Below are 26,063 nucleotides of genomic sequence, written 5' to 3' on the forward strand. Positions count from 1 at the left end.
CCAGAATCCTTTACTTTGGTGCAATACACCAACTCCAGTCCAAGTTCTGCTTGGTGTTTTCCCTTCTGATCTTATTTTTCTACTTCTGTTCATGAATGAGATCATCCCACATTCATCCTTCTTTTTCTGGATTATCTCACTTAATATGACTTCTTCAAACTCCATCCAAGATGAGGTAAAGAAGGTGAATTCACCATTTTTAATAGTTGAGTTCTATTCCATTGTGTATATAGACCACAACTTATTCAGCCACTCATCTGTTGTTGGACACCTGGGTTGTTTCCAGGTTTTGGCTACTACAAATTGTGCTTCTCTGAATATAGGAATGCAAAGATCTTTTTGAATGAGTTTGTTTGATTGCTTAGGATATATCCCCAGGATAGAAATTGCAGGGTCATAGTCTAGGTCCAGTTTTAGTCTTCTGAGACTCCAGTGGGGTTGAGCCAAATTACGTTCCCATCAACAGTGCAGAAGTGTTCTGTTGCCCCCAAACCCCCTTCAGCACTTCTTGTTATTCTTTCTGATGAATGACATTCTCACCGGAGTCAAGTGGTATCTCGTTGTTGTCTTTATTTACGTTTCTCTGATAATCAGTGACTTGGAGCATTTTTTCATGTCTGTTGGCCTTTTGGATCTCTTCTTTGATGGGCCCTTGATGGGGATTTCAGTAAACATGGCTCTGGGTGGAATATTCATTTTGATGATGTTAATTTTTCCAATTCATGATCATAGCATATCTTTCCATTTCTTTATTTCTTTTTCTATTTCCTTGAATACTGAGTCATAATTTTCACAAAACAAGTCTTTCACTTCTTTTATTTGATTTATTTCTAAATATTTCATTGTTATTGCTGCAATAGTGAATGAGATTGATTTTTGAGTTTCTTATTCAGATTTAGTGTTTGCATACCACCAGCTTTTGTATGTTAATTTTATAGCCTGACACCTTACTGTATTGCCTGATAATTTCCAGTAGTTTTCTGCTGGATTCTTTAGGGTTTTCTAAGTATACTGTCATATCATTTGCAAATAATGAGAGTTTGACTTTTTCTCTTCCAACCTGTATCCCTTTAATTCCTTTAATTTCTTGCTCTTGCCTGATTGCTAAGGCAAGAACTTTTATCATAATGAAAATTTATTTAAGAGTTATTTTTAATAAGTAAAAAGATTGTCTTTTTTCTTCAGGATGTGCTCTCTTTTGTGTCAGACATATGCAGTAAAGTCAGATAAGAACTAAAGTCATAAAACTTTTATACTTTGTATAATTGTTATACTTATGATCGTCTTTTCTTCACTCACTAGTTGGTCTAAAAGGGCCATTAGAAATTCTACAGTGATCTAGAAACTTTGCTAAATATAATGTTTGCATGAAAAGGTTGTTTTTCCCCCTTGAGACTGTGCAAATTAACTCTCTCAAACAATTTTTGGGAGTGTGTGAGCACTCTCTCTGCCTTGTCTCTTGTTCTAGTTAATTTTCTAGGTGTGTCATACTTAGGCAAATAATGAGGGCAGGGTGGGGAGGGGGTGGGGGAGAGGGAGAGAGAGAGAGGATCGTAGCTACCCCTGCTTTAGGAATATACTTGTGTTTTCTGGGGTTCCAATTAGAGGCTTGAATCTGGTCCCTCACACATATAAGTCTTGTGTTCTAATGTGCTGAGATATCTCCCCACATCCCTCCTCCCTCAGGAATTTTTCAAGTGTAGTCTAAGTAGTGTCCTTCATTGACGGTTACTTATTTTTAATAGTTGGAAGCTATTAGATTGGGAAATAAGATTTCTAAAATTCTAAATTTTAAATTTTGCTGTTCAGCCCCCAAACTTAATATATAAGGTTGAATTTTAATTTGGGGATTAAATAAGAATTCAGCGCTAGTGTCATTATCTTGATATGTAAAATGTGGAAATCAAAAACAACTGAAAATGTTTCTGAGCTTTTGAGAAATAAGCTGGATCATTTTCTGTCCTCACTGTTATGTCAATAATGCCCAGATTTCAATGTCTAATTTGTGAATGTAATGAAGCAACTCCCTCCCCCAGTATAACAACAATAAATAAGAGCTCTCCCAAGACAGACTTGAAATGGAAAACATTGCAAGTTTCTGCTAAGTAAGGTCAACTGTGAAGAGCTGTTGCTTTTCTTTCCTTTTCCTCTGTGGACACAGGGGAAGGAAATAATTAGTCCTTGCACCCACCCTCCCTGCTCACTAGCTGTGATGACAAACAGCAGATATGTGGTGGGCACATGCCTCGTTTACATCACATGCTTAATATACTCTGTGCAGGACATTCGCTTCTCAGGGGCTGGTTGTGTTGCCTGGCGCTCAGTGATCAGCACATTTCTCGAGGCTGCAGTCACCAGAGAGTGCAGCAGTGGTGTGGGAACCAGAGGAGCTAACATGGCATAATGATGTAACCATCATTGTCGTCTTCCTTCCTAACCAGTTTGGTTTCCCTCAGAGTGAACAAAAGTGTCTTGCTTTGGAAAGGATAAACATGGAAGTGGGCACAAGAATTCCATATTCAAAGAAAAAGAGAGGATGTGAGGGCAATCTGGCTGCGACATCTGTCACCCCATTGATCGCCAGGGTTGATTCAGCTGATCTGGCTGGCTAAGTGGGTGTCCCCTTCCTCCCTCACCGCTCCATGTGAGTCCCTCCCAGAGCTGCTGCGGGGTCCTTCCAGGAGGACTGCCTTACCCTAATAGAGACGGAGGGGCTTTCCTTAGAGGGTGAAGGAGTAGCTGCGCTCCCCACTAGAACCTGCAAACAAGCTCTCAAAGGAAAAGAACAGCTACTGCCTGCAGAAGGGAGTAAGTGGCCCTCAAAGCCCGTGGCTCTGCATTTGCTTATATACTCTCCAGACACGGTGTGCAGTCTTTTACAAATGCAGGCAGCTTCACTTAACGCCAGGCCGGCATTTAGGTAGAATATAGAAAATTAACTAAATCTTCAAAAGCATGCAGAGTGGAAATTCCTAAGAAGCTCTTGGTTGCTGTGTTAATAGCAAGTTGTCTCCAGATCTTACCTGGACATATTAACCTCTCCAGTCTTCGCATATTTACAAAAGGACAACCTCCTAGCAGTTTTTCACCTATTTGTTCAGAATTTTAGCAAGAGTCCAATCCTGAAAGTACTTTACAAGGCAGTTTGTATGTTCCTGTTCTATAATGGTTTGCAGTATTTCCAAATAACTCTTACACATGAGTTCAATAAATAATTGGAAGACCAGATGTTTGAAATGGATATAGCAGACAGACTGTCACTGTGTTTCAAACACAGCTACTTTGCCTTTGTCCTCTCATCAACTTCACAGCATTACACTCTGCCACTTCCAGCTCTGTTCTAATTAAACCTAGAGAAGCATTTGGTGTGTACGTGTTTCCACACGTGCCCCTCTCGGACGCGGCATGTGAAGGCGCCCTGTGTTACTGATGCTGACTCGCGGCATTCCAAGGAGGAATTTTACTTCTTCGAACCAAACTGGGATGTTCTTTGTCTCTTCAGCTCACCTACCAATAAGTAAATTGCCTGTTCGAAAACAAGTTTCGCTACTTCTCATTGCAGGTATTCGGAAATTCTGTGTAAGTTCTCTTCTTAAATGGAGCCTTTCTCCGTTCAGGCCCCTCTAGTCCACAACTAAAGCAGGCTCTTGTTCAGGATGCTCCGTACAGTTATCAACAGAAACCAATCCTAGGATCTTCTACAAAATATAGTTGTCTCATTTTCAGACACTCACAGAAACCTGAGGACATTAAAGATCTTTATTTACAATAACATTAGAATATTATATTTAAATTCTCACTGACATTGCCATCTCTCTGATGCATTTTTCATTGTCTGGTTAAAATGATTCTAATATATTTCTTGGATTCTCCCTCTCTGAAATAATTATACTAATCCCTAGAGTGTGCTATAGCTTATCAAAGAAAAGTAGTTTTATTTTTTTAAGAGATAGGAGAGTATTATGACTACATTTGGGAATTTTTAATTTGTATCTTATTTAGTCTGGTGTGCAATGTGACACCAGTTAATTGTATGTTATTTTGTGGTAACTACATGTTAACTCTGTTGGAAGTAATGGTAATTATACTGTAATTGATATCAGTTCTCCCACATGCTTGGAAAACCATACAATTAACACATAGCACCACAGTTGGGCACTATCTTTTGTCTTCTTAAATGTAGCCATGTTGGAGTAATATTTTGAACAGGGTCTTAGATATTTTCTTCTTTTAGACTTGCATTAAAATTTAAAAACTTTTAATGATCCCAGGAATGAAAGCAGTTTTTACACTTTGACTTCAGTTAATCTTAAAGAAAGTCTCTTTCTTATTGGGTTATTTTTATTTGACAATTCATTTGTGATCCCCCCCCTTGGCCATAGACATGCTTCCTGATTGCTAGAAAAATAAGAGGAGAATAGTCAACTAATTCTTGACACTAGACTGTGTGTGTGTGTCCTCTTCATAACTCTTGTCTTATTGCATGTATGTTACTTTGTCTTTAGACAATCAGGAGTGTGCCCTGTGCTGGCGACATCCTGATAAGTAGTGGGCTAGGCCTGTGCATTTGCATTTGTGCAAAATTCCCATGAAAAGGTTTTCCTTTGGATTTCCTGTCTCTTTCCTTTGCTTCCCCTGCCTATATCCCTTCCCTTAGGTCACTTTTATCTGTGGTGGAGATAGAATTTCAGAAATAACAAATAAATGCTTCTTGCCCAAGGATAACAATGGTTTGTTAGGCTTGTTTGACAAATGAATGATCTCTAAGTGACTTCTTTGATAATCTGAATAATAGCGCCAAATGTTTTATTTCCATGGCAAGATGATTTTGCAGTTGTGTCCTATAGTAGAGGGAGAAAGAGAGTCAGATATCAACGATTTGATTTCGGACTTTAGCATTTGAAGAAAACATAAAGGCAGAGAGATAGCTCAGTGGGTAGGGGCTATGCCTTACCATTGCATATGCCTCAGTATTGGGGGAATGCCTAGCTCTGTGGTCTATGGTCTCTCCTCTTCTGTCTCCCTCTCCCTCCCTCCCTCCCTCCCTCCTACTCTCTCTTTGAATGAAAATTTCAGCCCCAGGAGTAAGGAACTCACACATGCATGAGGCCCACACTCTGAAAGAAGGAGAAGGAAAATGGGGTGGGGAAGAGAGGGAGGAGAGTAGAGAGAGGAGAAGGCAGGTAGGCGGATGAGGAAAAGGAGGAGGAGAATCCAAAAGAAAGCCAATACACAGAAATCCGAAGAGGTTAGTTAGCTCAGCTCCCTCATTTTATATGAAGTAGTCAGGGGTCAGCACAGTTGATCAAGAACACATGGATGCAGAGTAGTTAGTGGAAGGAGCAGGACATGAGTCTGGGAGTTAGTAGCTGTATCATGGGGCAGCATTAGGACTCTCGGTAGATGCTCTGACCTTGGCTTTCAGGCTCTGACCTTGGCTCCTTCTGGATGAGGAGGCCTATGTATCTCCTTGTATCAAGAGCACTTCAAGCTTTCTTGAGCCCTCTACTCTTCTTTTTAAGATAAATATTATTTTTGTAGAATAATGTTTCTTCAAATTATAGGGAAATCTCTTAAGAAGATTTGATTTATTTATATACTTCATCAATGTGAATGAATGCACGGTGGCAATAGCTCACTTTTTTTTCATTTTTATACTTATGTTTATGAAACAAAGTCTTTGAATTGATGAGTTTGTCAGTTAAATTTAGATAGGAGGTATAGTTTTGAAGAGAATATCCATCCTTGGTTTACGTCACTTTTATGTCTTCACCTTGAGTAATCTGCACCTGTGTTTCTAGAAACAATATTAAAAGCATACCTCGTAAATAAAGTAAGCTATCTGAAATCAAGTTTCTACATTTTGAGCAAATCTAACTCCCAAGATGACTTTTTGGCAAAGACATTGGCTTAACTGCTCATGGATTTTATCGGAACACTTCTTGCTCACGTGATAAATGTTAGAATGACGAAGTCATACCGGCTATTTAAGAGAGAGAATGCAAGCTTTTCAATGACGTGTCCGTTTGTATTCGTTTACACAATGGACCTTACTGTGAACTTGCTACTGAAGTAAACAGTTAATCAGAGAATATTCAGGGGCAAAAATGCAGCATGCCTCTTTACATTAATAAAAAGCTTTGGAGACCACGTATAAGTAGGAGTTGGGCTGCCACACAACTGGATTTGCTTAAATCTGAACACTTTATAACTCTACTTGGGAGTTGCAAACTTATAAATAACCTTACAGTTGGGGAAAGCATATTAAAACCATGTGAGTGAGGTAGAAAGCATTTGGTTAAAGGGGCTTAATAAGCACTATAATCCTGATGAAACTTCACTCCGTGGCTCAGAAACATTAAAGGGTCTCGTACCTTCAGAGCGAATGCTGTTTTATCATTTATCATCAGCCGGTCAGTGACAAGAGTTAAGTGTATGTTACAGAAGCTATTCGGGATATCATGCTTGCCAGGAGTGTGGAGAGCAAGCTTGCTTAGTTGGGTATACTCTTCAAATCCTGAGGGAAACTTGTCATACATCATTTGAGAATGTTTTGGAAAGCTTCATAAAACATATCCACAGAAAACTCTGCTGACACTAGTTCATTTCAACAGGCCTGTACTTATTTTGTATTTATGGAGCACAGTCCTCGAAGGAGATAGAAAGGATTAGGGGATACTTTTGCTCCCCTATGGAGCTTATGGCCAAGTGGCATATATCAGACTCCTAAAAGGAGTTCTGAACAGCTTATGTCAATCCTTCATATATATGCTCCAGTATGGACCTTTGGGAAGTTTGAAAATGTTTTTTGTGTTCTTACAAGTCTTATCTTTAAACCAGAACTTCCTCTTTTTAAGAATCTCAGCAGTCAGGGAGGTGGCTCTGCTGTCACATACACACCTCACCTGTGTGGCATCCTGAGTTTGATTCCTCAGGCTACACATGGCAAAGTGGTACTCTGGTTCTCCTCTCTCTCATCAAATAAACAAATCTTAATTTCATTGTTTGTTTGTTTATTTATTTATTTATTTATTTTTGCCATCACTGGGGCTTCACTGCTCTGTGTGGGCTTTTCATATAGAAAGAGAGAGAGAGAGCAGGGGAGAGGGAAAGGCACCACATTGGTGAAACTTCCACCAGTGTGGTGGAGGCCAGGTTCAGACCTGGTTTGGACATGTGACAAAGTAGGCACCCTCCCAGGTATGCTAAAAACGTGTTTTAAAATAGTCATATATTGGTAGATAGGTAGGTAGAAAGACAGGTAACACTGTTAATAGGTAGAACCACAATTATATCCTAACATTAGCAACTACCAGACAATTGTTTCGGAGGCCAATAGGGTCTCATACCTAAATTATGTTGTGGTATTATTCATTAAATTTTTCCTTGGGAGAAGTCAGTTGAGTGACTTCTCACTGTGACTCACGTAATCTTTTCTCTATGAACACACATTCCTGGTATCTCTGTGTCTAGGTTACCTACTCCTAAAAGGACAAAAGGTTGGATTAGGGTCCACTGTAAGAGTCTCTTATCTTTAAGGTATCAGAGGTTAAAGCTCAACATGTGAATTTCAAGAGGACAATTTATCTCATAAATAGCCAAGAAATTTGATCTTATTGCAAGTAGGGCTATCAACTGGGATGAATACCACCCAGGAGTGGTGCAGTGGTATTAAATCCTGAGTTCAGTCCTTGGTATCATGTGTGCCAGAGTAATGTTCCAGTTCTTTCTGTGTCTCTGTCTCACTCCCTTGTTAATATATAAGCCCCCCCCCCCATTTTTTTCCTCCAGGGTTATCACTGGGGCTCAGTGCCAGCACTATGGATCCAATGCTCCTGGCAGCCAATTTTTTCTTTTTCTTTTTTTTTAATTTTCTAGGACAGAGAAAAATTGAAGTTGAGAGGGGAGGGGGCAAACAGATAGCTAGAAGACAAGCACTTGCAGACCTGTTTGTCCACTTGTGAAGCATCCCTACAGAAGGTGGGGGCCGAGTGGGGGCTCAAACCTGGGTCCTTGCACAGGTCCTTCTGCATAGTATTATGTGCACTTAACCAGGTGTGCCACTGCCCCCATAAACCTTTAAAAATAAATAACTGGAAGCAATTGGTTATTATGCTGAAGAGGAAAGTGAAAGTCAGATCATGAAAGATTGCACGCATCACACAGAGAAGCTTGGTTCTCCTCGTGGAGATCCTACCATTTGAGAACTGCAGGAAGAGAATAGAAGAGCCAAGGGGTTACAGAAGTGAATGGTTAGATTCTGAGATGCTTAGCAGCCAAAACAGAAAGAAAAGCATCTCTGCTTATGTAGTTCCCATGATGGATACAGGAGAGTAGAGACTGGCCTTCAGAGAAGAAGTCTGTCTTCATTAGTATTTAGCTTTGAAATCATTAGCAAACACTGAATACTGTTTTGAATGAAAGTAGATATTATGAGTTGCTTTCTTTTTACAAAGCTCACACACAGACAGTCTTGTGTTTAATCATTACAATTCTACAGCATCAACACTTTCTATTCCATTTTACAAAGGAGCAGACTCAGAGAAATCATACAGTAGTTAAGTTTTAGAGTTATAATTCTACATTCACCGCAGTTGACAGGAAGACATTTAGTGGAGGACCACTGCCCCCCCCCCAAAAAAAAACCCTGTAAAAGTAGAATATGAGGGACCAGGTGCACCTGGCACAGAGCACATGTTACAATGTTCAAGGACTTGGGTTCAAGCCCCTGGTCTCCACTTGCGTGGTGTGTGTGTGGGGGTGCATAGGGGGCATGAAAGGGGGTAGCTTCACAACTGGTGAAATAGTGCTGAAGGCCTCCCCACCCCCATATCTTCCCCTTTCCTCTCAATTTCTCTCTGCCTCTACACAAAATAAATAAATAACATACTTTTTAAAAAACAGTAGAATCTGCAAGTCAGGATGATCAGCAAGACATAATGGCAGAGAGGCAGACTGCACTGATCTGCCAGTGCTGATGTGAACAGGGGACAGGAGGGGAAGGTGGGGAGATAGGTAAGGAAAAAGCTCTTCTTTTAGTTTGATTGATTGGCTGAGACAGAGAGATCCAGAGGGAGTGGGGAGGTGAGAAGGAAAGAGCAAGAGAGACACCTGCAACACTGCTTCACTTCTCCTGAAGCTTCTTCCCCCCTGCAGCTGGGGCTTGGAGGCTGGAACTTGAGTCACTGGGTATGGCGAGATATGCCCCCTACAAAGTGCCCCAGCACCCAGCAGGGACAGAACTGACATGTTAAAGATGAGTAATGCCTCAGAACATTGTAGTAACCAACTTAAAGAATTTCTACCCATAAAGCATGTCACTTTTCTAGGAAACTCTGCTTTAGGAATAACCGAAACATATGGCTGCAGCACTAGCTTTCCCAGCAAAACTCTCTATTATTGCAAACGTGAGAGGTGTTTTTAAAGTCACTAGTACTTAAAGATTCAGTGTAGCATATAACAAGAAAACTTTTATTTACTCTAGATAAGATCCATGCCAATATTGCTGCATACAAGGTAAGTAGTTCTAAGCTTGTACTTACATGAACGTAGGATGCTCTATTTACGGTATCTGTATACATTTGTATCAAATACCATGTTGACATTCATGCAAAATGGATGTACAAATATCCTACAAAGCAGATATTTGATATCCAGTGTAGATTATCCCCAAATAATGTATTTTACATGAGGAAGTGACTGGAGAGACTTATTTTTTTTCCAAAACCATTCTAGTTGCAATGTAGGTAATGGTGCCCTAGGTGTGTGTTCTCTGGTTGGTGATCATGGATGAGTCTATATCCGGATGCCCTTTAGAAACAAGCTCTGAATAAAGGTCGGTGATGCACTTCTCATTTATATCATTCAAATAAAACATATCATTGTTCAGCGACAAACAAAAAGCCTCTCTCAGCATGTGTCGTTTCCGACTTCCGTTTTAGAAAGGGACACCACACTGAAACAATCTGAGGTATGGTACAGGCCGGTCAGTCTTGCTAATCCAGAAGAGAGGGCGGCCAGCACGTCACCACATTTTACGTGTTGTTTTGCAGGAGATAGCTATAGTCGGTGATTGTGCATATGCTTTGAAAAAGGCCTGTCTCACTGGCAAGCAAACTGTTATTTAAGTACACAATCCACTCTACTACTGAAACAGTTTTGCCAAACTGATCCAAGTATTCTCACAGGCTTAAAGATGCTATAAATACCGTTTATTGCTAGCTGTTTTCTTCTGACTATATGGAATGTCTTCCCACTGCCTGATCTAAGTGTCCCAGCTTACATTATGGTCTTTACTGCCTCTGTTTGATGGAGTGATCAGTAAAAATTTAATGACACTATAAAATAATAAAAATGTCATTAATTTACCACGGATCTTGGATGCAGTGGCTGTAAAGTTACATTAATAAACAGAATATTTTTTACAACAAAAAGCATTGTTACGTGCGCACGTATAAATAACACACATAAATTTAAGAGCGATTTTACTGTGAGCACACACATTATTATGGAATAGTCAATAAGTGTATAAAACATAGTATATAAAATTTTATTAAAATATACTGTGCACATCAAAAATTCAGCTTTTATCTAAGTGCAAAGAAAAGCCATTATTGTGTGCTTACTGTTTCACTGCTGCTCTTTTCCCCATGTCGCAATTTTACATTTTGTTGCCAGTAAGAGGAAGTTGATATGTTTGTCCAGGATGAAAACAAACCTCTCTGTCTTTAGTTAACCCCAATCCTTTCTCTCTCCGCTGATGCAAAAGCAAAATGGATCCATCTTTCCGTGGGAGGGAGGGAAAAGTTGCTAATTTAATGCAAAGTTAGAAATAATGTCTGAGGAGTTGAATGGTTTGTTCAGTGACTCTGGAAATAAGGGATAATAATGTGGCAGTCTATCTGTCATCAGTGAGACTGCCCCGTCATTGACTCTGATAATCTGTGAAGATGATGGATGCCACAGTCATGTGGTAACAGTGAGCATTCATCAGCTCTCACTAAAGGAGGCTTTATCATTTAAATATCTTTATTTAATATGCAACATCTACCTCATACATCATCATTTCAAAGCACTTAGCCAACCACCAGTCCCACAACACAGCAGAGCCGACTTGAATTTGTTTTCAATAACTTTTATGTTGCCTGCCTGTGTGTAACGGACAATGCCCAAGTTAAGTGTCTGATCACATCACAGCATGTAAAATGCTCAGTTCACTGTCACCTTGAAGATGAGCATGCTTTTCGGGGAGGAGGGTGTGAGGGTGTAAGGAGTTGAGATGGAATGTTGAGGTATTTTGCTTCTATCTCTAAAATATTTGGGGGGGGGGGAGTTGTGCACATTGTGAGAGCTAGTTTGAGTGTGTGGGAAAACCAGAGTTCAGAACTTGCCACCTACAGTCTGTTCCATAAACGGGGAGACCCACTGACACTTAACCACCAGAAGTTGAAGTCTCTTGGAACTGAAGTATCTTTGACCTTCACTCTATGCCATGTCTACATCCTGTTTTTGCTAGCCTCGTGTTCAAACTCATCTGTCAAAATCTCTGCTTAGCTCAGCTCACCAGAGCTAATTTATAGACATGAAGGTCTCTTGTCTTATGGTTAAGTGACTAGGCTATAGATATTCTGAGCTGCTTTTTGGAGAGAAGAGGAAATCTCCTAGGCGACTGGGTAGACACTTATAGGAGGGCCCGGGCGGTGGTAAAGCAGAGATGCAGGTGTCTCTTTGTCTCTCTCCCTCTCTATCTCCCCCTACCCTCTCGATTTCTGGCTGTCTATCCAATAAATAAAGGATAATCAAATTTTTAATTAAAAAAGAAATTGATATGAAAGGGTATGGCTTTGCAGGGTCCATCTTTAATCTCAAACACACATGTTTAATATCAACAAATATAAAAAACTATAGCCACTGCCCAAAACCATTGTTATCATTGATTCATTTTCTTCCTATTTATTGTTTCATGGGGTACTCTTACCTGACTTCTATTCTGTCAAAATATTGATACTTTGGAAGGAAAGTATCTATGCAGACTTTTTCTGTCAATGAAGTCAGAAAAATGTATGACTCCAAAGGCACCATGAAAGTGTTGTTGAATGTTCTGAATGGTTTTTGTTATGATTAAAAACAAGCTGATACTACTGATTTGTGAGTGCACTTCATTTTTTATAAAAGATATTATCATCTTGTAAGCTTTGTTGTCTGAGGATTTTACAAACCATGGCATGTAATTTTCCCTCTTCTCCTTCCTTGTCAAAATATTGATATTCTTTCCGGAACTTTATTATTTTTCTCCCTGAGAATATTTTCCAGTCAAATCAAAGAGAATGAATGACTAGCAAGATACTTGAAATATGCATATTGATAGGTAACACGGTCTGTTGATTTTCAGAGAAAGCTGTCCCCACCCCCCCCATGAAAATGTGGTTCAAGGTCGTTCTTCCAAGACTGCAGGTGTCACATCCAGACTCCTTTTGCATCCAGCAGAGGGAGGGCATTCACATGCAAATATCTGCAATGTGAAACAATGTGATGAAGCAAAGCTTGGATGTTTCCTTTGCCCGCTACTACTCTTCACTGTAACTCCTTCACATGGTGATAACCAAAAGTGCTACTCCAAAGTAGAAACTGACTGATTAAAAGCAGCTGTCCTCCTCCTCCCTTGACTATGTGTGAAACTCCCACATGGTTTGTGGTTGTTTTCTGTTGTGTTCGCATCTGGGTTAATTTGTTCTTTCTGCTGCTGTGTTCTCGCATACAACGATCTTGGGGAACCATACCTAATTTGCTTTTGATTTCCATTCTGTTTTTCATTAAGGGGTGTATTTCAGAGCTTTCCTCAAATACCAGTCCCTATTGTAACTAGTTACACTAAGCGGTTGGGGAAAAATTCCTGATTAGAATTTTATTGCAAACCTTTCACAGAAACAGTGCTAGATCAGACCAAGGTTTATGCTGTGTTATCTTCCAACACAGATTTCAACATACTCCATGATGAAGGGGAAGTAGAAGACTTCCTGCACAATTTGACTGATGGGAATTAATTATAGAAATATAATGATATTCAAAAAGAATCATATTAGAAAACACAAATGCAGTGAGACTGTACAAATCAGACACAGCCTCTATCAAGTAATTGTATGTTTGCTCTTTAAGAATATTTCCAAGTTTCTAAACATTTTCCCGAAGAGAACACTCAGCGTTTCTCTCCAGTGCCATACATGCCCGCACAGAATTAGGTCATTGAACAATAGACTGAGCAGCCATCCGCACTCCACTGCTGCATAATGCATTAAGTGTAACATGCAGAAGCCATCCCCGGAGCTGGAAGCTGCTAGTTCATGTCTGTAAATTCAAGCTGACATGACATTTAATATTGTTTCATAGCAATGAACAACAAGGTTTCATTCATTCATAAGCACCACACAAAGCCACGTTTCAGTCTGGAGAGGAGCAAGAGGGGAACACGTGCTGTGTTCCTGCAGACAAGAACACCATAACCGTGATGGCCAATGAGCCTTCGACTACTGGACCAAACAGTTGCAGAGGAAAAACCTTTACTGGGGTAATTCGATGCCCTGTTCCTAGAACTGGTTAACCAGCCAAACGTCTCTGGCTTTGAAACTTTCCTGGGCTTGCTGGCATATGAGCAGTAACAAACGGCTACTGATTCCCTTCCTGGGGAGTCTACTCAGACTCCCAAGCAAATTAGTAGAACCACTGACATCGACACTACCTGCTTTGAAATACTCCTTCTTAAATCCTCCTGGGTGCAATCCCAATGTGTATTTTCCCAGGAATGCCAATTCAAAACCTGCTATCTATCTGGGAGGCAGTGGTATGTGTTGATGGAAACTGCTCTTTCACATTTTGTACTTTGAGCCTCTCTATTGTGTCTTTTTTTTTTTTAGAAAGCTGAAACAGATCCAACAGAGACTATTGTGTTGAATATCCCAGGCACATAGGTTTGTTCCTTTGGCAGGTACTATGGTCCAGAGGCTGTCAGTACTGCCAGTGCCTCAAGCAGGCTTCTGTGGAATCTTCCTAAAAGACTGGGTCCAAGCTTGTCAGATATGATGTCTGTAAATTCCAGTTTTACCCGTTAAGCAAGAGAGAAATTGAAAACAGGGAAGTGTCTGCTCTGGGAGCTAGAATGAGCCTCTGACTATTCTTTCTCCTAGGAGAGAGCACGCTTTGAGAATCTGGGGCCCCAAATACCAGGAAAGCCTAGTGACGATGGAAAGCTGGGTCCAGGTGTCATCGATCTTACTCGGCCAGAAGATGCAGAGGGTGAGTGGTTTTTCTGTAGCCCCCCCCCCCCCCGTGTGTTTCTGTATTATATAAAATTTTGTGTCTTCATGGTCTTTCTTGGGAACTACCAGCTAGAATTTTTTTTTTTTTTTGGCAAAACAGATAATAGGTTGGTCTCCATTATGTATTATAGTGAGAGCTTTCTGAAGCAGCTAGACCTTATACTCCTGCATACATCGTACGAAGCATACTTCACTGTGCCATTTTAAAGTTTAAAAATGAAATTATCCCTCTTGCATCCCACTGAATCAACATAATTCCATGTTTTGTCTATCTCACTGAATTCTTGTTTAAAGAAGTGGGAGGACAAACGTACAAAGGAGAAGTGTTTTTTTTTTAAATCCAAATAAAGTTATTTCCTGGTATAATCAAATCATTTGGGGGGCACTAAATCATGGTTTGCAGCAACTTTAGCAAAACTAGTAGTTGACTGGAAGACCTGGTCTGTGTCTGGGCATTTGCCCATCTCCAAGGCCTTTTAAAAGTCTAGATGAACATACCAGCTTGAGTGTCAGGGTGTTTATCCACCGCTGTAGCAATGCCTGTTCACTCCTCTTCCCTTTTTGTTTGTTTGTTTTAAATGCACAAGCAGCAGATCAGCAGAAATTGCTACCTAGAGTTTAACTACAATTTATGAGTGAGGTCAGCACTTCAGCTGTAACATGGCCTGGTTATTTACTGTGTCATCACAGAGTAGGGACTAGTTTTCCCGTTATCTGTTCCTTTGGCAAAATCCCTCCCACCAGACAGGGAAGATTAATTCTCTTCACAGTAACACAATACTGCACCCATCTTGGGTCTCAGCTGAAGACCTTCTTTAGCTTAAGGGGGAAAAAAAATCTTACTGTTGTCCCTTTTATGGATAGAATTTCTTCCAGGACCCCAATCCTTTGAAAACACATGCAGACGCTTCATAGCGACATTTGTACTGCTCCTGGCTTCCAGTGATAGGTGGCTGGGGGCTACGCAAGGCAGCCCAGAAACGGCCGCCAAGACCACTATCAGGCAGGCACTGGGAGGCATCTCAGAGAGTTCCCAGGAGGCAGATTCTTCTCGCCAGTAAGAGAGACTAATGTATGATGATTGTACTGGGCCAAAGTGTCAAATTCTGATCGGGCTGGAAGTGGGAGGACTGAGGGATAGAGAAAAGGGAGAGGAGGTAGAAAGTGGACTCAAAGTGAGAAGAATGTGACAAGAACACACTCACTTCTTGTTCTCTCTCTCCCTCTCTCTCTCTCTCTCCCTCTCTCTCTCTCTGCCTCTCGGTGCTGGGGAACAACCCAAAGCCTCTTACATACAAGATACCACTGAGTAACCAGTCTGGCCCACTTTTGACTCGCCATTTCTTTGGTAGAAAGGATGAGTAAAGGTGCCTGGCACTAGTGCAGCAGATTAAGTGCACATGGTGCAAAGCGCAGGGACCAGCCTGAGGACCCCGGCTCCCCGGACCTTTGTGGGGGGCGCTTCATAAGTGGTGAAGGAGGTCTGCAGGTGTCTGTCTTTCTCTCCCCCTTTCTATCTACCCCTCCTCTCTCAATTTCTCTCTATCCTATCTGGCAACAACAGCACCCAATAACAATAACAACAAGGACAACAAAATGCAAAAAGAAAAAAAAGGCTTCAGGAGCAGTGGATCCCTAGGCACTAAGAACCCTGTAGTCAGAGAGAGAGAGAGAGAGAGGGAGAGAGAGCAGAGAGAGGAGCAAGAAGAGGAGAGAACAGAGAAGAGAGATACCACAGCACCAAACCAGCATCTGTGGCACTCCTCTGGCGGTGTTCCCTGGTGCTCTTACATGGTTCTAGGGCAGCTGGGGTGGGGCATTTCTTCTAGGACTTCATGGAAGGCAAGACACAGATCCTACTGGATCAACTATTTTCCAACTCTGCACTATGACGTTTTTATAAGGCAGTTAGAAGTCCCGGACTTTTTTCCTTCTGGTAAAGATGGAAGTCCCTGACCTAGGGGGCCAGTTATTTAGTTCTGACCCATCTCCACTTCACTGGTAGACTGTACTGGAGAGTGTCTACACGTCTGACCTTGCCCAATGACACAGTATATTAAGCACTTGGGAATGTATACTTTGTTCACTTTTTCTAGAAACTAGGAACTACAGAGTTCTAGCACCTTATCCTTGTTCTAAGATCATTTACTTCATCTTTCCATTATCTTTCATCTATTTTCTTAGCTATATATTGGGTGTAAATGTAGTCAGTTGCTTCTCAGTAACAATCTAATTATTATTGCTGACAATTGCATTGATGATAACATGTGCTTGGTAAGTTACCAATTCATGAATACTTATTAATCATTACAAAGGAAAAATAGGAAGCTTAACTTTAGAGAAATATTATATAGACAAAAAATTTGGAATACCCAGACCATCTGAATTCAAGCCCATTTCTTGATTGTCTTATATGCCAAAAGATGTGCAAGCCTTCTCACGCCCATGTTCTCGTTTAGACTTTATGTAACTCTGTAAAGAAGGCATTGTAAGTGTGAAAAATCTATGCTAAAAGTAATGAACTAACTTGCCACGGATCACACAGTAAGTAAAGGGAGAGTGGAGATCTGATCCCAGACAACCTGGTTCCAGCACTGAAATTCTTAAATACTGTGCCATACTAAACACTCTGTGTATACAAGTGCCCGTCAGTGCCTTCCTTTTTCTCAACAAGCTTCTCGTGACCTTCCTCAGCATGGCCCATTTCCTCTCCCCTAAATATAGCAAGTCATGGCGCACAGCATCTCTCATGTTACTGTGTCACACACAGCAGCAACGCCTGGTGAGTGTAATAGTAGAAGGACCAGAGTGGCCCAGGAGCTTAAGGAGCGTGTGAAAACCTCCCTTCAGAAGCTTGCCCAGAGTTGCCATTGAGACCTCATGTGCTTTGAGGGGACTGTGAGTTCATGAATGGAGTCAAGTTACCTGTTCTACCACCAGCAGAAGGGCAGTGCTTTGGGGAGGACTGCTGGGGGGATGGAGGCCTTCTGCTGACTTCTGGGTATTTCCTGGCATCTGATTGCAAAGCCTACTGGAGTCACAATTCATACTAAAGTCAGAGAAGATAACAGGTACACATAATGCTGTATCCACTTTGCTCTCTCATATTTCCCTTAATAGAAGGAGTAAAAATAGAGTAAAGTGAAAGAATAACTGGAAAAGAGTATTTACTCCTTCTGTCAGATGTGTTTCTTGAGTGTCTACTATGTGCTACTCCCTGAACTGGAAACTCAATAAACCAAAGGGAAATAGGTATGTACCCCCATGTCTTGGGGTTTAAAGTTCAGTGAAGAAAGACAGACACTTTATGAGGAAATTCTTACACAGCACATACAAACAGACACAATTATCAAAAGTACTAAAAAAAAAAAAAAAAATCAAGACTTCCTATGCCTCACAGAGAATTCCCTTTCTAGGTAAGTTTGACTGACAGATAATTTCTGTGGTTTTAGCCCAGGGCATCATGCCTTCTCAGTCCTGTTGTTTCTTTGATTCTTTTGGCTTTCCAATAGCTATCAGATGCCTTTCTAGCCTTGTAGATATCCAGCTGACATATGGCATCGTGTAAATTTCAGATATAGAATGTCATGATTTGATACATGTATGCACGTAGTGTGGAATGATTTTTGTAATGGTCTTGGTTGGTTCATATATTACCTCATATAATTACCACCATCTTTTATTGTTAGTGAGAAAATTCAAGATCTCTCTTGGCAACTTAAAAGTATATAATTCTGTTTTGTTAATGGTTGTTACCACGCGGTGCCTTAGATCTCACAGACATAGCCATTTTAAACTGGGAGTTTATACCCGTTGGCCAGCATCGTCCCATCTTCCCAGTCCTAGTCCTTGCTAAGCACCACTCTTTTTCACTGTATGACTTTTTTACATTCTAACTTTAAGTGAGTCTATCCAGTAGCTGTCTTTCTCTGACTGATTATTTCATCTAACACGTTGCATTCAAGTTCTGGCTAACTAATACTTGTCTTCACACACACACACACACACACACACACACACATGACATTTCTCTATTCATGTATCCATTAGTATCCATTTATATTGGTTCATGTATTGGCAGTTTGAAATAATGTAAGATTGCCTTTTTAAAATATTTTATTCATTCTATTTGAATATGAGAGTGAGATAAAGAAAGAAAGACAGAAAAAATGACCAGAGCATTGCTCAGCTTATGATGAGTGCTGGGAATTGAACTTGCGACCTCAAGCCTCTGGCAGGAGAGTCTTTTGCATAACCACTATGCTGTCTTCCCAACACTGGAGAGCAGTTTTAAAGGATTATATCCTCTCTCCACTTCTACCGGATTCTCCTGTGTAACTTCTGAAGTGACTTTAGAAAGTCATCTTAGGAGCTGAGACCTTAACCCAGCCAGGCTACCCAGGAAAATGTCTTCCACCCATGAAGATGCCAGTGTAAGCGACTGCTTCTTATCTCGGAGCATGGAGCCAGCTCAGACAGACAAGGGAAAGGTCACCGTAAGAGGCAGCTGTGCATGTATATTAACCACTCATCAAAATCAAATGACAAAACCATAAGCTAGGAAAACAGAAATTAGAAATATAAAAGGCAAGTGCCTTCCAAATTTTATTTTTAAAGTCCAGCTGTTATTTGGCTTGAATGTGACAAGACAGCATTTCTTGTTCACCAAGATATTTATAAAACTACAAATTCATTGGTGCTGGGGGCTTAGGGAACATGTTTAAGGTCTTGTTATACTCTGGAGAAGTTGAAGGCTTAATATGTATTATACATAAAATATGGTAGTGGCTATGCAGGATAAGTATGGAAGGGAGGGTTCAGCTGGTTGAGTTTGTCACCTTGTATTTGGAATAAGAAACAATGTCTTCAGTTTTTCCCTCTCCTTGTTCTACTTAGGCAGGTGTGCAGCTCTTCTCCCAGTTCTTTGAATCTCAGCATCGCAAAGTGTAGTAGAAAGGACTTTGGGGTGGCTCTTGGGAGACCTAGATTAAAGCACTTTGCTAAATGACAACATATAAGTGAGCAATGGCCGTTAGCTTAAGTGTCTTCATCTTTTCCAAGAGTTATGTTGGATTCCATTATCTTTAAGGTCCCTTCCAAATCCAAGATTGTTATTAGGACCTTCATAAAAGCAGGTGTGTTTCTTGTAAGACAGCTGATTTGTCCACAGTTGCTTCCATTTACTTTTTTTTTTTTTCAGAAAAAAAATAAAGTGAGCTATATCGAGAGTATATTTGTGCCATTTGCTGAAGTTTTTAGCTCCTTGGTTCATCCTTTTTACTAATGAGTAGTATTTCATTAGTCTAGTAGTATTTCACAATCACCTTTTCCAGATGGCCTGTCTTCTCTTTCCCTGCTCACATGCGTTTCCTCTTCAGTGGTAGTTGTGCCTTGGGATTCTTTTACCTTTTTTTTTTTTTTTAACATTCTTTTCATCTTTTTTTCTTTTACATTTGGAGTTTCTAAAAAGGCGCACCTCTTAATTTATATTTTAAAGAATAATTTAGGTAAGAAAGCATTTTTCTAAAATTTCTTGTAGATCTAAGTTTCAGTTATTGTGTCCCAGTCTCCAAGAGAGGCTACTTGCCATTCTGATGTGGAAATAGTGGAACAGAGACTGTGATTTCTAAAAACGATTATTATTGGCCGGGCTTTTGGACCCTGGATTAGAACTGTAATGATGTGCTGTTTTCCATGTATTAAAAACTTGCTGTGATTTGAATGGGAATAGATATAGTCATCAAGAATATCCCCTTGCAGAAGTTAGATTTGCTTAGAAGGGTTTTTTAGATTGCTTTTGAATTTGCAAACTAAATTATTACCAAAATGGTCTTAACCCTTCTGAAATCTCTCTTCCTCCTCCTTCTCTCTCTCCCTCTTTCTCTCTCTGTCTCTCTCTCTCCCTTTCTGTGTGTGTGTGTGTGTGTGTGTTGTGTGTGTGTGTGTGTGTGTGTGTGTGTGTTTATGAGAAAGAGAGAGAGAACTTATTGCTACTAATCTTTATATCTTAGGATAGATTTATAATTGTTACCTTAAACTCTATGTTTATAGATAACAGAGATGGAACTTGTCCTCTGTTTCCTTAGACGTGTAACACATAATTTGACTGTCTTCTGTTCAAAATCCTGCTGACCCTTTTGTCCACACTCTGGGAAATCTTTGAAACTTTTCTCATTCCTCTTCTCTTCCCTAAATCCTTACTCCTGGTGGGATAAGAGATTGATTTGAGACACAGATCATGTAAGACACCAGAGACAAAAAAAAAACCAAAAAAACAACAAACCTGTGGTAGTCAGGGTGAGGTTAAATACTATGACTTTTAAAAAAAAAATTTTTTTTGTATTTTATTTCTTTATTCCCTTTTGTTGCTTTTTTTTTTTTATTGTTGTTGTTATTGATGTCATTGTTGGATAGGACAGAGAGAAATGGAGAGAGATGGGGAAGACAGAGAGGGGGAGAGAAGGGTAGACACCTGCAGACCTGCTTGTGAAACGACTCCCCTACAGGTAGGGAGCCGGGGGCTTGAACCGGGATCTTTATGCTGGTCGTTGTGCTTTGCGCCACTTGCGCTTAACCCAATGCACTACGCCCAGCTCCCAATACTATGACTGTTTATGTGTTGGGATGTGAAGGTCATTACTGGATGAGGTCCATTAAAATACATTGCATCATACTGTAATACTTAGATTCTCAGAATTGAAATAAACGGAAAAAGGAACATATTTACAATTCCAGACAAGAAATCTTTTCTCATATCTCTGACAGTGGTCATATCACTTCTGTTCAAATGTGTCTATTAGTTGAATGATAGAAAACTGACTGCTTTAAAAGTATATTGCATTTCTAACAATGACTTGTCATTTCTATTCAAAAACTATCTCTGCTTCCTACCTATTGATTCTAGTCTGATGTTCTGATGTCTCACTTTATTCTGTCTGACTTCTGAATAAAGTCTAGTCTAACTTCGTTTCCAAAAAAGAAAGAAAGAAATTATGATTTCGCCATATGACACAGCATATAATATTTTTGCAAGGTCTAGAAGACTGGAATTCAAGTAGTTCCAACTGAAGCAAGTCACTTTCATTTATTTTCCTAAATTTTTCATTCATTTGAAAATTTGTCTAAGTGACTTCTGGTTGACTGTTTTATTATTGATTTAATAATGATCAACAAGATCATAGGATAAGAGGAGTACAATTCCACACAATTCCCACCACCGGAGTTTCATATCCCACCCCCTCCATTAGAGCTCTCCTATTCATTATCCCTCTGGGAGCATGGGCCCAGGATCATTACGGGGTGCAGAAGGTAAAAGGTCTGGCTTCTGTAATTGCTTCTCCACTGAACATGGAGCTTGATCCATACTCCCAGCCTGTCTCTATCTTTCCCTAGTGGGGCATGGGAGGAAGACAGGTCCTGCAATGAGGGTAGCCTAGAATTTCCTAGCTATCATCACAGAATGCAAGCTCAGACCTACAGGGATGCAGAATCGATGGGGTTTATAAGTTAATAATATTTATATGTTTTTCCCCATATTTGGGAGCTACTCTCTTCCCTTATCCAGCTTTCTAGTCCAATTTCCAACTCTGACACCATCTCTCCAGACAATACCTTTAGCCCACCTGCATGTTAGCTGTCTGGCTTAGGCAAAAATTAATAAAGTTATGGGCCCCTTGACTTTTTTCTAGCCCTTAAAAAAGTTCACCTTTAAGTTAACTAAAATTTTACAAGTATCAATTAGAGATCAGACTTTACTTCAACTAAGTAGATTTACTATAGAAATATGCCAGCGGTGTGATGTATTTGCACAGTAAGTTATTCAAGTACTAGAGTATACACCAGAAATAAAAGGTAGGTAGTTGTAGATATTTAAAGAAAGACTCAGGAAAATCAGAAGGGAACATTCACCAGAGCTGTGTTGAGGGATTATGGACATAGTTTTATTTCCTGCCTAACAGAGAAATGAATAGGTAAAGTATTGTCTATAGAACCTGCAGGTTGGAGTCTGAAGCCAGTATGAGTAGCCAGGGAGGTCTAAGACATGGTTAAGACTAAGTGACAGCCATACAAGCTAGGAGATAAGCAGAGCTCAAAAGCTCTCGGCTCAAGACTAACTCTGTTGTCTGAGTATTGCAAAAATGTATTTTACTGTGGATATAAACAGTTTTAGAGGATCCTGTACACCAGTTTATATCAGTACTATATATAAAGTGCAGCTCTCTTAAACAAGCAAATAAACTTCTCTTAAAGAAATACATTTGCTGTGTCTTAAAAGCTCCCAAATAACTTTTAGTGTTGGTGGAAAACAATTTCCATTGAACTCTTCAAGTGATGAATAGTCCTGGTGGGGCAAGAGAGTGAAATGTCAAGATTCTTGTATTAACTCCATCCCCTAGTACTTAATAAGAGAACTCAACCTGTTTCTCAGAGGTGTTTAAACTTTAAAGCCCAATCAAAGGCCTAGCCTCCCTTTCCTAAGAAATCTATCTCTGCCAGTAGCTACTTGTTTTTTGGACTGTCTTCTCTAAAGATGTGATAGTAGCTGTGAATGTATAGTCAGCCCTCCCTCAAACGTCCACACACACAACTCCCTAGTTTCTGACAGAATCCTCTGTCCTTGGGGTGAGGCGGAGTTTGACTGCGATAAGTTGCATTTCCCCAACTAGCGATGGCAACTGAGTGACAGCAGATTAACAGCACCTACCATGAGCATCACACTCAAGACAGGAATAGCCAGCATGCTTCTAGTAGAACTGCAAAGTCAGTGCAGCCTCCCTCAGTAGCTTTGTCTTCATGTAAACCAACAGAATGGAATAAATCCTGGCTGAGAGAGGTCTGTCTAGCATGTTTGAATGGACTGTGTAACTTTTGGTTTGGACCTTGCCTAATCTCCTTTCCCCCTTTTGGCAACAAGAATCACTTTCTCCCTATAAAATTCAACTCAGCTTTAGGGTGATGGGATTATAAAGTAGCCAAGCACTTTGGCAATTTGGAGTACTCTTCAAAAATCTCTGTTTAAGATTAGGGTTGGAGTGGAAGCTCACTTATTTTTAAGCCATTTTTATTTGTGTTTAATAGTGGCTTACAAGAGTGTAAGATTACATGGTACAGTTCCATGCTGTACCCACCACCAAATGAAATTTTTCAGAGCACAGTTGATATTTCTGGTAAGCTAAACTCATCACCGTCTGAAGTAATTATGTGTGGACAGTAGGAACTAAAGAGGAGGGAGAAAAAGACTCAAGCAGAAAAAAAGCATTGCATTTCTGGTGGATGCCATATTTGCAATTGCTTCAAAGCCTTAATGGTCTGAATGGCCCACACAAAATCACTCAGGAGCTGAGTAACTTCAAAAGAAAAGGAATTTGAGATTGATACTTAGAGCTGTAAAAGCTACAAGCTGTTGGGGCAACCCCAGGGAACCATTTGGTAGGAACCAGGGAACTGAACCATCCTACCTTTGTGATAACAGAAAAGCTGACCAAACTCTTAGGTTTCCCAGCTGCCACAGAGACATTCATAACGAAATTCCAGAAAGAAAAACTCTCCTTCAACTTCCTGTTCTCCAGAGACTAGTACAGAGTTTTGTTCCTATTTTATGACTTGGAAACAGTCTCTGTGTTGAATATGTTACAGAAACAGCAGGCCTCATAGAAGATCCTGAATATCAGACTAGAGAACTTGGACACTGTCATCAAATAAACAGACTCTAGCCTTTAACTATTCGAGACTGACTTCTGAATAATGGGAAAGAAGTTGTTAGGTCTTCTTGGAGATCTGTTGGTGTCTTTACTCCATTGTTGTCTTTTATATCTTTGCAGAGTGGGTATCTTTTAATATTACTTTATCAAAGTGTGAGTAGGCATTAGCAGGATTCTCAGTCAAGTAATATTGAAAATCTCCTGGGGCTGGGCAGTAGGTGCACCTGGTGGAGTACACACATTACCATGTACAAGAATGCAGGTCCCTGGTCTTCATGTACAGGGGTGAGGGAGAGCTTCATGAGCAGTGAAGCAGAGCTGCAGGTGTCTTTCTTCCTCTCCCTTTCTGACTACTCCTCCTTCTCTCTCAATTTCTCTCCTATCAAGTAAGAAAAGAGAAATCCCCATTATGCCATGGATATGGTATACATCATGCAAGTATGATTTCACTGAGTCTGTTGCTGCAGATCAATGTTATACTTTTGTCTGTCACTAAGAAGAGTGATTTTTTTTTTTAATGGTTTTTGTTCCATGGACACACACTGAGTATGTAGCAGCAGCTTAATATGGGTCATAGATTAGAGGCAATCATAATCCACTGGATTTTGCATTGTATTGTTGACTGTTACATTTGGGAGTACACTGTGAAACATTATTGTGTGGGTCATGGAGGCTTCTCAGGGAAGAACACAGGCCTTCCATGCGTGAGGCCCCAGCTCTATCCCCGTCACCATATATCCCCATCACGAGCACCCATGACAGAGGGAGATACGGACTTTCATGGATGGTGGAGTGATGCTTTTGGAGTGAGTCTTCACTCTTGGTCTCTCTCATAAAAATAAAAAGTAGAACATTGGCCTGGAATATTTTTCCAAAGAGGAGGCTTAGTGGCAGAGTACATGTGTGAGGTCCTGGATATGACCCATGTCATCACATTTAAGATTTAAAAAGTTTTAGTCCCAAAGAGAAAAATGTCATAAACATTACATTCATTCGTTTAAATTTATATTAGGGTTACAAGAAGACTATTGGTGTGCATATACACACACATTACATACAAACACACACACACACACACACACATACATACATACATACATACACACACATATGCTTCTGACAGAGGAATCATTTCAAGCTCCTTCAATATAAACTTATTTATCACTGAAAAGGTCAGTCCTACTTGGGGAAAAAATGCAAACGAATAAAAGCTTCTTCATACTGCTGACTTAAAAAGTTGCTAGGAAGAAAGAAAGGAAGAAAGAAAGGAAGAAAGAGAATGAAGGAAAAAAGCAAGGGAGAGCAAATGTCTGCAGCTTCCTTTCTCTGTTGTCTCACAGTCAATAACATAGTCCTGTATGAACATAGTGTGTAACATAGTCCTGTATGAACATAGTGTGTAACATAGTCCTGTATGAACATAGTGTGTAACATAGTCCTGTATGAACATAGTGTGTAACATAGTCCTGTATGAACATAGTGTGTAACATAGTCCTGTATGAACATAGTGTGTAACATAGTCCTGTATGAACATAGTGTGTAACATAGTCCTGTATGAACATAGTGTGTAACATAGTCCTGTATGAACATAGTGTGTAACATAGTCCTGTATGAACATAGTGTGTAACATAGTCCTGTATGAACATAGTGTATAACATAGTCCTGTATGAACATCTAACCCATAGGTTTACAAAATAACTGTCTCTTCCTTTTTTTTTTTTTCTAACTCAGATTAAGGAACACATGGAGGAGTAGGGAGATGTGAGGTGGCCTTTCTTGGTTGTATCTTATGCATATTCCATGAATTTTAGTTCTGCATTATAAAGACCACTTTTGAAATTCATTTTTAGTTTTGAGGTAGAAAAGAAGGTCCATTAAGTAGTAAATTGCACTGCTTGGTTAACTTATTCTGTTTAGAATTACCCTAAAGAACAGAACTCTACAGTATGGTGAACATCTTCCAAGTAAGAGGAGAAATTAAACAGGTGATAAGCGTGAGTTAAGTGCATTCTTGTTATTGGAAGAGACATTCTCTTACTTCTCTTGGCTT

The 26,063-nt window shown here is 40.1% G+C and overlaps 1 protein-coding gene across 15 annotated transcripts in view; it reads left to right on the forward strand.

Annotated features, from left to right (window-relative positions):
- SOX6 (SRY-box transcription factor 6) overlaps window positions 1-26,063 on the forward strand; it is a 586,459-nt gene that overhangs the window by 531,452 nt on the left and 28,944 nt on the right. For all 15 annotated transcript variants that reach the window (XM_060177099.1, XM_060177100.1, XM_060177097.1 and 12 more), the window contains one exon: window positions 14,181-14,289. In XM_060177099.1, the coding sequence (XP_060033082.1) occupies window positions 14,181-14,289 (109 nt within the window). The remainder of the gene's footprint in view (window positions 1-14,180; window positions 14,290-26,063) is intronic.

This window comes from Erinaceus europaeus, chromosome 17 (assembly GCF_950295315.1).
Source record: "Erinaceus europaeus chromosome 17, mEriEur2.1, whole genome shotgun sequence".
Lineage (NCBI taxonomy): Eukaryota > Metazoa > Chordata > Mammalia > Eulipotyphla > Erinaceidae > Erinaceus > Erinaceus europaeus.